The following is a 13,249-nucleotide window of genomic DNA, read 5'->3' as shown; positions in this document are numbered from 1 at the left end:
CTCTGCCACCATGATTTTGGAATTCCAACTCTTTATATAAGCTGAGGTCAATTATATAAAAATATTTTTAAACCTGTAAAATTTGATGTCATCTTAAATACCAAAATCACCTCTGTGATTTTTCAAGTGTATTAAGAGATTTAAATGTCAGTGAGCAGTTAATTCTGACTTTACAAAGATTTATTTATTTGAGCGAACGAGCAAGCATGAGCAGGGGGGAGGGATAGAAGGAGAAGCAGACTCCCAGCTAAGCAGGGAGCCCAAAGTGGGGCTTGATCCCGGGACCCTGAAATCCCAGGCACCCCATTTTGCCACTTTAGAGGAAGTCTTGCATTTATAATCGGATTAATGTTCTTACTTCATCAGTAGAATGATCCACATATTCCAGCTACAACACTTTATAACTGAGATTTTAGAATTGTTAGGGTAAAAGGCAAGAGCACTTCAAATCTTCTTAAACTGGTACACAAATGACTAAAAAGTTTAAGAATTCTATAGTTTCTGAATAAACAATGATTCATAATTAGTATTAGTTATCTCTAATTCTAAGTAATTATGTAGTATGTTAGGGATCAGATCATGTAAAATATTAAAAAAATATGTGGTTGGGGCGCCTGGGTGGCTCAGTGGTTTAAGCCGCTGCCTTCGGCTCAGGTCATGATCTCAGGGTCCTGGGATCGAGTCCCACGTCGGGCTCTCTGCACTGAAGGGAGCCTGCTTCCCTCTCACTCTCTCTGCCTGCCTCTCTGCCTACTTGTGATCTCTCTCTGTCAAAATTAATAAATAAAAATCTTTAAAAAAAAATATGTGGTTGAATGGTATTCAACTTTTTTTAAAAAGATTTTATTTATTTGGGGCGCCTGGGTGAATCAGTGGGTTAAAGCCTCTGCCTTCGGCTCAGGTCATGATCTCAGGGTCCTGGGATCAAGCCCTGCATCTGGCTCTCTGCTCAGCAGGGAGCCTGCTTCCTCCTCTCTCTCTGCCTGCCTCTCTGCCTACTTGTGATCTCTGCCTGTCAAATGAATAAATAAAATCTTAAAAAAAATTTTTTTTATTTATTTGAGAGACAGAGAGAGAACACGAGTGGGGTGAGGGGAAGGGCGAGAAACAGACTTCCCGCTGAGCAGGGAGTGTGACAGGGGAGCTCAAACCTGGGAAATGCTTCACCGATTAAGCCACCCAGGTGCCCATTACTCAACATTTTGAGAGAATGTAATGTGAACATACATAAAGTCTAAGTGTTGCTTAAAGGAGTTTTCTGTGTTCTTACAGTTTTACTAGGACTTGGGCAAAATTCTTAATTCTTAATAAATTCTTAAAATTTCAGTTGTTCTACAATGACTGAATCAAGCATCAGAAATGTAAAAACAGGGGCGCCTGGGTGGCTCAGCGGGTTAAAGCCTCTGCCTTCAGCTCAGGTCATGATCCCAGGGTCCTGGGATCGAGCCCCGCATCGGGCTCTCTGCTTGGCTGGGAGCCTGCTTCCTCCTCTCTCTCTCTCTGCCTGCCTCTCTGCCTACTTGTAATCTCTATCTGTCAAATAAATAAATCTTTGAAAAAAAAAAAAAAAAAAAAAAAAAAGAAATGTAAAAACAGGGGCACCTGGGTGGCTTAGTCAGTTAAACGTCTGCCTTCGGCTCCAGTCAGGATCCCAGGGTCCTGGGATGAAGCCCCAAGTTAGCTCCCTACTCAGAGAGGAGCTGCTTCTCTCTCTCTCTCCTCCCTGCTTGTGTTCTCTCTTGCTCTGTCTCTTTCAAATAAATAAAAACTTAAAAAAAAATTAAACGCATGTCATTTAGGGGTGCCTCAGAGATTCAGTCATTGAGCACTCCACTTTTGGGTTTCAGGTCAGGTCATGATCTTGGGGTCCTGGCAGAGCCCTGTGTCAGGTTCCATGCTCAGTGGGGAGTCTGCTTAAGATTCTCTTCCTCTCCCTCTGCCCACCACTAAAATACACAAATAAATAAATAAATAAGTCTCATGCTCTAGTGAGTGAGCCAGCCATGTATTTCTTTTTCCCCCAAGATTTTTATTTTTTTAAAATTTTACTTATTATTTAATTGAGAAAGAGAGAGTGTGAGAGAGAATGAACACAAAGCAGGGGTAGTGGGAGAGGGAAAAGCATGCTCCCTGCTGAATAGGGAGCCTGACACAAGGCTCTATCCCAGGACCCTGGGATCATAACCAGAACTGAAGATAGACACTTAACCGACTGAGTCACCCAGGCCCCCCTGGATAATCCTTTCTTGTTGAGGGGCTGTCCTATGCAACATAGGATGGTTAACAACATCCTTGGCCTCTAACAACTATATGCAGTAGCATTCACTCACCCAGCTGTGGCAAGTAAAAGTGTCTCCAGACACTGCTAAATGTCCTCTGGGGCAAGTTCACCCCCTATTGAGAACCAGTGCTTTAGAGTGTATCACATTTTCTACCCTTTTCACTCAACAGTTAATCAACTCTTAGGTACCCACTAAAATTCTGAAGGAAGTACACAGACTAATAAAAAAATTATTTTTAATTAAAGAAGGCTTAACTTAAGACATCATACTGACATCTACTGGCTTGGTGCTAAACTGTACATTTGACAAACACTGCATTAAAGGAAAAAAAACCCTCAAAATTAAAATATAGGTGCTATTTTGGGAAAGAACAATTAATTGAAAGCAGTAACATTAACATCAGTACTATCTGTTTTTTTGTAAGTCTAACATATATAGTAACAATGGTAATTATTACTTTCTTAGTTTTTGATGTCTTTTGGATGAACTGAATTTTTAGTGAATAGTTTAGAGGCTGATAGAAGGGATTTTTTTTTAAGACAAGTAAAAAAGTCTGATTCAAAAAACTTGCAAAAAATTAAGCAGCATGCTATTTTATGATTTATACTGAAATTTTAAAAGACTAAAAATTTTTTATAAAAACCTAATAATGATAATTCTATAAATAAAACTGCAATTATTCTAAGTATTTTAATAAAAGACATTTGGTAATTAAATACTACTAGCAATTAAAGTGATGAACTTTATTGGGGTTAAAAACTATAACAAAGTTCATCCTAAAACATTTTGCAATGCAAAATTATTTCACTCAAGGAGTGTTTAATAATTTGAATGCCAGGAATTACAAGCAATTTTCAAAAGCAGACTCTTCACATTCATAAAACTTTATACATCATTTGAACTAACAGATATTTATACTACTAAAATCAAACATGCATCACTTTCAAACATTCTTGTATCATGATTTTATATATTACATTATTTAACACCATTCTTCACCACTACATGTATTTTATCATACACTTGCACCATTCTCCTTGGATTTCTGATCTTTATCTTCATTCTTGACATTATCCTATAACACAAAAGACAAAGTATTTAATTAGATTCTCTTAAACATAACTTAAAAAATAATAAACATTAGTTAACAGAAACTCTAGATAGCCCATTTTGCCATCTATAAAAAATTGACACTAGAGACAACTACAAAGGAAACCCCTCAATTCTATGCAGAACAGTTTGTAGTATTTGAGAAAGCGATCTACGTCCTAAGAAATCAGAGGTAATTAGGAATAATAGAGTATATTCCTTGCACAGTGATATGATTTCTCTCCCCTTTTTCTCTGAGACTGAGGACATGGAAGATTCCCATTTTAATTAGTTTATAATGGCGTTGAGTTACAAATATTTTTAGTGACAAAAAATACTAATAAATTGATTTTGATAGTGCCAAAGAGTTTCTCAACTCTGCCCAACAATAAATGGCTTTAAAAAGAAGTAAATGATTTTATTTTCCTCAAGTTCAAATTCAATTCACTCTCTGGTTCTGAAAGAAATACAAATAAAACTTGTAAGTTTTCAAGAAGTTTCAAGAAATCTACACACATAAACCATGTTGACATTCCTACTAAGTTCTAGAATAATACAATCTTTTGGAAATCACTTTTGATTAATATGACAGACAGAACACCAACCACTATTTACTCTGAGAAAAACCACTAAGAGCTTAATGACATTATCATTTCCAGAGTTAAAAGTTGAGACAAACTGAAAATGTTAAGTATAAAACTACCAACCTTCTTCAGTACAGTGTGGATTTCATCCATTACTGTAGATAAGTTTCTGATTGTCTTATTGAGTTGGTTTTCAAACTGCAAATTCATGTTTTCTGAAATCTTTAAGTTTTCTTGTAATTGACTAAAGTCCTTTTTAACTTCTCTGAGTTCACCTGAGAGACTTTTGTTAGAATTCTCCAAATTTAATATGGTTTTCTCATCTTCATCTGTTAAAAAAAAAAAATTGGAATTCACCATCTTACCCCTTAAAATCTCCAATTATGAGTATCTAAGGGGTGCCTTAGATCCACCTGTGTTTTAAATATCTAAGGGGTGCCTGGGTAGCTTAGTAGGTTAAGGGGGCACCTCTTGATTTTGGCTCAGGTTATGATCTCAGGGTCCTGGGACTGAGCCTTGCATCAGGCTTGGTGCTCCAGAGGAGTCTGCTTGAGGACTCTCTCCCTTTTCCCCCTTCTGCTTGCATAGTCTCTCTTTCTCTCTTAAAATAAGTAAATTTAGTGGTGCTGGGTGGCTCAGTCGTTAAGTGTCTGCTTTTGGCTCGGGTCACAGTCCCAGGGTCTTGGGGTTGAGCCCTGCCTTGGGCTCCCTGCTCAGCAGGAAGCCTGCTTCTCCCTCTCCCTCTCCCCCTGCTTGTGTTCCCTCTCTCGCTATTACTCCCTCTGTCAAATAAAATCTTTTTTTTTTAGAAAAATATTAAGGAAAATAAAAAGCAAGTTATAATTCCTTAAAATGGCCACAAATGTCACAGTTATAAAGCATATGCAGTATACTCGCTTCATTTAAATTTTACCTAAGTCTGTCTTCTCACCCAGGTTCCACTTTTTAGATGATTGTATGGATTAGAGAAAGTAGCAAAAACTGATGAAAACTAAGTAGAACTAGGAGAAGATTAAAAAAAATACAAAACAGTAACAAAGGAATCTAAGAATGCATATAAAAATCTAAGATAAATTCTTAAAATGACAAGGAATTTTATAGCTTTTAATGGTCAAAAGTGAGTTGTATAATGTGCCTAGACTAAAATGCAAAGTATGGATATGCATGTGTACATAGGCTTGTATGTATGTGTGTACACATATATATTCCAGCAGGGTTTTAAAAGTACCAAAATACCCAATGCTGTTCCTTACCCGTTTTTTCTTCTAGCAACTGCAGCTTCTGTTCTACTTCAGCTCTTACTTTTTCACTCTTTTCCAATTTTTGCAAGAGGCTTCCTACATCAACCATTGCACCATTGTACACAATAAGACCAACATTTTCTTCCACATCCTTCGATTCCTGCTTTACTGTTGGTGTTGGAAGTAACAACCGGTTCCCTATAAAAGATCATATTTTATTACCTTTTTCTTCTTTAATAATTATATAATAAGAGAATCTCAAAATAATATATTCAAACCTAGCATATCTTCCTGCAACGCTTCAGACTCTTCATGGTTTTCTTCATCTTTTGAGGTGTCTGTTAATTTCCGGTAAAAGCAAGACTCACGGAGTACTACTTTATTAAGAAGTTTCTTTACCTGTTATATAAGTAAAAAAAAAAAAAGACGAGAATAGAATACATTTTTGAATTGCCTTGACTGTGTTCTAATTTTCACATATGATAAACATCAGTGGCATCTGTGTTCTCAGTTATCCTCTCCCACTCAAACACTTGTGTGGGTGGTCTTTTTTTTTTTTTTTAAGATTTATTTCAACCTGAGCTGAAATCAAGACCCCCTCCACCTGTGTTTTTCGTTTTCTCTTTTTTTTTTTTTAGATTTTTCATTTATTTCTTTGAAAATAAGTAAGTGAAAGCATAAGCAGGGAAAAGAGGCAGACTGAGGAGAAGCAGTCTCCCTGTTGAGCAGGGAGCCTGATTCGGGACTTGATCCCAGGAATCTGGGATCATGACTTGAGCTTAACTGATAGAAACACTAAAGCATACACTAAAGTGTATATACTGGCTGATTCAGTTCACTCTAAATTTCAGGGTTGTGAGTTCAAGCCCCACACCATGCTTGGAACCTACTTAACATGGTGGGGCGGGGAGGGCACGCACCTGGATGGCATGTTTGTTATGAATCCAATCTCTGATTTCGACTCAGGTTCCAAAGACTGAGCCCTACACATTGGGCTCCATGCTCAGTGTGGAGTCTGCTTAAAAGACTCTCTCCCTCTGCCCCTCCCCAACCCCAGAGTGTATATACTCTCTCTCAAATAAATCAATCTTAGAGGGGAAAAAAAAATACATGAGTGCCTGGGAGCCTCAGTTAAGCATGTGCCTTCAGCTCAGGTCATGATCCCAGGGAGCCTGCTTCTCCCTCTCCTGCTGCCTTCTACTCGCCCTGCTTGTGCTCTCTTTCTGTCAAATAAATAAAATCTTTTTTTAAAAAAGTTTATGTACAAAGATATTACACTAGAGTCTATAATTCCAAAAAATGGAAACTGCCTAGCAACTGACACTTAGTTAAGGCAATTATGGTACATCTGTATTACAGAATGCTTCGTAGTCATAAAAAGGTCAAAGTGGGTCTCTATTTTCATAAAATGGTCTATTCTATACTGTTAAATGAAAAAAGTTGTCCAGGGGCATTGGCCGAGTCAGTTGGGTTTTAAGTTCAAGCCCTCAACTGGGTGAAGAGATTACTTAAAAATAAAATCTTAAGGGGTGCCTGGGTGGCTCAGTTAAGCAGCTGCCTTTAGCTCAGGTCATGATCCCAGAATCTGGGAGCCAGTCTGCACTGGGCTCTCTGCTCAGTGGGCAGTCTGCTTCTCCTTCTCACTCTGCCTGTTGCTCCCCCTGCTTGTGCTTTCTCTCGTCAAATAAATAAATGAAATTAAAAAGAAAAATCTTTAAAAAAGAAAAAGAAAAAAGTTGTCTATAATGAACGCATAAAATGATTTCATGTGTGTGTATATATATATATATATATATATACATCAAGTTGCTTACATACATGAGTTGCATACAGAAAGATCTAAAGGATTACATGAGGCCAGAGGAATAGAACTATGGAGGGGACTTGTAACTTTTATTTTACACATTTCCATATTTCTTGACTATAGTATCTCTATTAGCCAGTAGACAAGAGATTAAAAAGGTAATTACTTAAAATGGCTTTTCATTTTAAACATGCATGACAGATTACCTGAGCCCGAGAAAGATGTAGTCCAAGAGTATAAAGTATTTCTTCTAAATCCTTCTCAAGAAGATAACCACAATGGCTTTGATCAAAATAAACAAATGCCATTAACAGATCCCTGTTAATTGTGATCATCTGAATCTTTTCTTTTTCCTAAAGAAAATGCAGAAGATAATAGTACATAATCTTTACCTCTGAAAAGTAAGAAATTGAGACCATGTCCATATAATAGCTAAAAATAAGAAAAGACCTTTGCCTCATGTTATAAGTTAAAATTAGCTCACCTTGCTTATGTGTATGGGAAAAAGGAGTAAAACATATTGGTTACCTGACATAACGACAAATATAAAAATACAATAGGCTAAATTTTGCTTTGAGTGGTAATATATAGATATATAAGGACCAATAAACTTCATGATAGCGTTATGCTTAGTAAGTCTGGATTATGTGAGAAATGGAAATTATTATGTTATAAAGAATACATTATTCAATAAATACCTTATCTTTAGAGGGCCTCTCCTTGCAGTACCTGTTGATATCTCTTTTGTCATCTCGTTTGTTTATTTCTTCCTCATCCCGATCTATAAAATCAATACAATAGCAAAATACTCATTAATACAGATATTTTCTATTGCTGTAGAGATCAAAAATAGTTTTATGTTACTGGTCAGTTTTCGAAAGACACAATGTAAAGAAATACTGTATGAATAAAAATCTTTTGGATTTTAATGGAGTGCCTGGTTGGCTCAGTCAGTAGAGTACGTGACTCCTGATCTTAGGGTTGTAAATCTGAGCCCCCACACTGGGTACAGAGATTACTTAAAAATAAAATCTTAGGAAAAAAAAAAGAATTGTGTGTGTGTTTTGTGCTTTTTTTTTTCTTAGAGAGGAGGGAAAAGAGAGAGCGAAAAGGTAGGAGGAGGGGCAGAGGGAGATGGAAAGAGAGATCTCAAGCAGACTCCTCACTAAACACAAGAGCCCAACGCCATGCTCCGTCTCACAACCCTGAGATCATGACCTGAGCTGAAATCAAGAGATGGTCATGCAGGGCACCTAGGTGGCTCAGTGTGTTAAGCCTCTGCCTTCGGCTCAGGTCATGGTCTCGGGGTCCTGGGATAGAGGCCTACATTGGGCTCTCGGCTCAGTGGGGAGTCTGCTTCGCGGTCTCTTTCTGCCTACTTGTGATTTCAGTCAAATAAATAAATAAATAAATATTAAAAAAAAAAAAAAGAAAGAAAAAGAGGGAGAGATTGTCATGTAACTGCCTGAGCTACCCAGGCACCCCAGAAAATAAATTATGAAGAATAAGAAAAGGATGAAATGTATAGAGACACTAAAAGGAGAAAAAAATTTGACTTTATTAAATCAAATAAATTAATTCCATAAAAATTTGAAGGACATAGTTCAAAAAATGAATTAGTTTTATATATAAAATTGGAAATTATAACACAAATTTAAACAAAATAGAGCAAAGCATATTTTCTGAAACTTAAAACACTAGTCAATGCAGTTAAAACTAACTGTACATATATTACTGCAAAATAAAACTATGTGAGGAACTAAGATGTTCTTAAGATAATTAAGAAAAGCTAACTGTGTTAATATCAAGATTTGCTTACACTAACATTCTATTCCATGTTTTAAAATGGTAACTTGGATAAATCTATTTTAAGATTTCATTTCATTCATTCAATTTGGATTTAGAGTAATCTCTACACCAAATATGAGATTCAAACCTATGACCCAAAGATCAAGAGTTGCATAATCTGCTGACTGAGCTAGCCAGGTCCCCTGAACTGTATACTTCTAAATGGACGAGTTATATAGTATGTGAATTTATTTATTTATTTATTTATGGACCAATACATACTACAAAACTCAATACTTTTAAATGTGCACTTCAGTCATTTTTTAATAAGATTTTATTTATTTATTTGAACAGAGAGAGGGCATAAGCATAAGCATGGGGAGTAGCTGAGGGAGGGGGAGAAGCCAACAAAGCCATTTTTGTAAAAGGAAAATAAGCAAATTGTTATATAAGCGGGATTGTGGTGATGGTTTAATAATTCTATGAAGTTATTAAGAATGATTAAAGTGGGGGCATCTGGGTGGCTCAGTTGGTTAAGCAACTGAGCCTTCAACTCAGGTAGTGATCACAGGGTCCTGGGATCCAGCCCCACATTGGGATCCCTGTTCACTGGGGAGCCTGCTTCTCCCTCTCCCTCTCCCCCTCCCACTGTTTTCACACTGTCAAAGAAATAAATAAAATCTTAAAAAAATAGATAAATAATAAAAATGCAACCTTGGAACCTACTTCTCTCATATATGCTATAGAACATTATAGGTTTATTATTGTGGGTAAATTAATTCACTGTTAAGAGCCTCAGTTTCCTCAATTATAAAATAGAGAAAACAACAGCCTCTGAGTAAAAGTGTAATACAAATAATTGTTATCAAGAATGCACCATATACTACACAAGGGTAAGTTTCTTTCCTTCATTAACATTTTATAGACATGATCCACCTTATTTGAGTATTTAACTTGAAAGCTATTTATTTCAAAACTTTGTCTCCCCTGGAACACAGATTTTTTTTACAAATAAATCCCACCACACAAAAATATAGTAAGGTTATGTAGCAGCAATCATGTCCCTTTATTTTTCCCCCACATATACTACTACCCTTATGAAACATTTAAAGGAACATGCTATCTATAAAAAACTACTTTGTAATCTTTTTCAATGTCATTAATCTTCCAACAGTTTCTTCAATGGCTGCATAGAATTTAACTGCATGTCTACAGCAAAATATTTTTAAGTAATTCTCTCTGGGGCTCCTGGGTGGCTCAGTGTGTTAAAGCCTCTGCTTTCAGCTCGGGTCATGGTCCCAGGATCCTGGGATCAAGCCCCACACATCAGGCTCTCTGCTCCTCAGAGAGCCTGCTTCCTCCTCTCTCTCCCTGCCTGCCTCTCTTGCCTACTTGTAACCTCTGTCTGTCAAATAAATAAAATCTTTAAAATAAGTAAATAAATAAATAAATAATTCTCTATTATTAAACATTAAGACAAGGGTGCCTGGTTGGCTCAGTCAGATACGTGTCCAACTCTTGATTTTGGCTGTCAGGAACTCAGGGTTGTGTGACTGAGCCCCCAGTTCAGGCTCCCTGTTCTGTGGGGAGTCTGCTTCTCTCCCTGCTCTCTGTACAACATTCCCCTGCCACCAACTCTTTCTAAAATAAATAGATCTTAAAAAAAAATACATTAAGACCAATTCTGATTTTTTGTTTATAGCCCATTATGTAATGAACACTTGTGTTGATATGTTGACTAACAGTTGACTAATATTGCCAAATTTATATCCAGAATAAGTGCAACAATTTGAACTGATTGCAAGAGCGAAGAAAGAACTCTTCTCTTTACCTTTGTTAATTGTTAAACTGATGTTCACCTTTTATTTAAAATCTTTTCGTCAAGGGAGGCCTGGGTGGTACTGTAAGTTGAGCATCTGACTCTTGGTTTTAGCTCAGATACTGATCCCAGGGTCGAGCCCTATTATTAGTGTCCATGCTTATAGGAGCCTGCTAAGACTCTCTTCCCGTCCCTCTTCCCCACTCTCTCAAATAAATAAATCTTAAAAAAAATTCATCAAATTGGTTGGCAAAATATAGATTCCTGTTATATGCGCCCCTAATTACTAAGAAGATTCAACACAAATTTAGACATTAAGCTGTATTGTATTTTCATTCTGTAAAAAAATCACCTTTCTACTTATCTACTGGGAAGAGCGGTCTTCAAGTAACATGACAGGATAATGAAATATAAAGTATGGGGGAGGGGTGGAGCTATGATAACATAAGCAAGCAGCAACTGAAAACACCCAGGAAAAATCAATAAAGAACTATAATCCTATCACTGTTTGGCTTCGCAGTTTATGATATTCATTCAGCAAGTATCTATTTAGAGCTTATTTGAATAGACTGCTCCAGGAACCTGCAATGTATTTCAGCAAAGAGGGGACAAAAACCCCTCTTTTTCTAAGATTTAAGGAATTTTTAAAAAAGATTTTATTTTTCAATAATCGTCTATACCCAATGTGGGGCTCAAACTTACAACCAAGGATCAAGAGTTGCATGCTCTACTGACTGGGCCAGCTAGGTGCCCCCCCCCCCCCAAAATCCCTCTTTTCCTTATTAAGGGCTTATATGTATTCAAGTGGGAAGACAGTAAGTAAAAAGTAGTATAGCAGAACAGGTTCTGTAAGTAAAGCAAAAAAAGGACGGATAAAGAATGTGTACTGGTGGGAAAGTCTGTGTTTTTAAATGGGGCTGGGTGCAGAGCAGGCCTTGTTGAGAAAGTGGATAGTTGAATAAAGACTTCAAATTTGAAAGCATCAGGAAGGGGGATCTCTGGGAGTTTGCATGCAGAAGGAACTGTCAATGCAAATGTCCTAATACAGGGCCATCTGTAACAGGTTCAAGAAATCAGGATGTCTTGGGTGTAAAGAGCAAGTAGAGAAGAATGCTAAGAAATGAAATCAGAGGCTTGATTTTATAGTCTTAAAGGTCACTGTAAATAAACACTGGCTTTTTACAGAGTGAAATGGAGAGCCACTGAAGGAATCTGAAAACAAAAGAAATCAAACAAATAAATGAAATGACTTAAATTTACAAGGTTGTTCGGGCAATTGTATTAAGAAGACATATTAGAGAAGGAAGTAAGCAAGGAAACCAGATAAGAGTTTTCATTTTTTCATTCTTTTATTTTTTAAAGATTTTATTTATTTGACAGAGAGAGTGAGAGAGAGAGAGACAAGCTGGGGCCAGGGGCAGAGGAAGAAGAAAAAGCAGACGCTCTGATGAGCAGAGAACCTGATGCAGGGCTTGATCCCAAGACCCTGGGATCATGACCCCAGCCAAAGGCAGATACTCAACTGACTGAGCCACCCAGGTGCCCCCAGATAAGAAGATTTTAAAATAAACTAGGCAAGAGACACATGGCTTGGATTAGCGGAGCTGGAGAATACAGTCTGTTTCTGGATATGTTTTTAAGACAGAGGCAATATGACTTCCAGAGAGATTGGAAACGGGATTATGACAAAAAGATGTAAGTTTAGAATGATCTCTAGATTTTAGCTTGAGCAACCTGAAGGATGAAACTGCAATCAAATTAGTGGGGTAAAGCTGAGGGTAGAAGACTTGTTTGTTTTCTGATGAAGGGGGAAAGCAGGAGTTCAGTTTTAGACATGTTTATTTTGAAATGTCAGGGAACTTAACCAACTATGTCAAGTAGGCAGGTCATTGACGAGAATGGGAGAGAGGTCTGACTTAAGATATAGATTTGAGAATTGTCAGCATATAGTATTTAAAGCCAGGAGAATGGATTAGACCACCACCAAGGGAACCACACAGTAGAGAAGAATAAAAACAAAAATAAAAGATGAGAGCTGGGGGTGCTTGGGTGGCTCAGTGGATTAAAGCCTCTGCCTTCGGCTCGGGTCGTGACCTCAGGGTCCTGGGATTGAGTCCTGTGTCGGGCTCTCTGCTCAGTGGGGAGCCTGCTTCCCTCTTTCTCTGCCTGCCTCTGTGCCTACTTGTGATCTCTCTCTGTCAAATAAATAAATAAAATCTTAAAAAAAGAGATGAGAGCTGGAACATCCTGACATAGACAAAATAATGAGGAAAACTGTTTAAAGATTTAATTAAGGCAGTGACAGAACTATACTAGAAGAATGGGGAGGAAACAGGGTAATAAAAAGGGTTAACTTCCACTGGACAAAGCAGGTTATGGAAGATAAATCAATCAATACTGATATATGTATATTATGTCATTGCCATGGAGGTTATTAGAACTAAGACTAGATAGTATATGGCTAAGGTGGAACATGACATTATTATTAATTTTCTTATGTGATTACAGAATTTAAGATTTTATTTGTCAGAGAGAGAAAGAGTGAGTGAGCACAAACAGGGAGACTGGCAGGCAGAGAGAGCAGACCCTCCACTGAGCAAGGAACCCCCCGCCCCCCCACCCGATTAGGGACTTGATTCCAG

The 13,249-nt window shown here is 37.3% G+C and overlaps 1 protein-coding gene across 3 annotated transcripts in view; it reads right to left on the bottom strand.

The window, feature by feature from the left end:
• Window positions 1-2,503: 2,503 nt before the first annotated feature.
• The window catches only part of CCAR1 (cell division cycle and apoptosis regulator 1), a 64,782-nt gene continuing 54,036 nt past the window's right edge, over window positions 2,504-13,249 (bottom strand). For all 3 annotated transcript variants that reach the window (XM_046027086.1, XM_046027085.1, XM_046027087.1), the window contains 6 exons: window positions 7,699-7,781; window positions 7,207-7,353; window positions 5,475-5,595; window positions 5,209-5,394; window positions 4,079-4,284; window positions 2,504-3,357 (listed from right to left, as the gene is read on the bottom strand). In XM_046027086.1, coding sequence (XP_045883042.1) covers window positions 3,298-3,357; window positions 4,079-4,284; window positions 5,209-5,394; window positions 5,475-5,595; window positions 7,207-7,353; window positions 7,699-7,781 — 803 coding nt within the window. In that variant the 3' untranslated portion in view covers window positions 2,504-3,297. The remainder of the gene's footprint in view (window positions 3,358-4,078; window positions 4,285-5,208; window positions 5,395-5,474; window positions 5,596-7,206; window positions 7,354-7,698; window positions 7,782-13,249) is intronic.

Source organism: Meles meles, chromosome 13 (assembly GCF_922984935.1).
Source record: "Meles meles chromosome 13, mMelMel3.1 paternal haplotype, whole genome shotgun sequence".
NCBI lineage: Eukaryota > Metazoa > Chordata > Mammalia > Carnivora > Mustelidae > Meles > Meles meles.
This window is presented reverse-complemented; position numbering and strand designations above follow the sequence as displayed.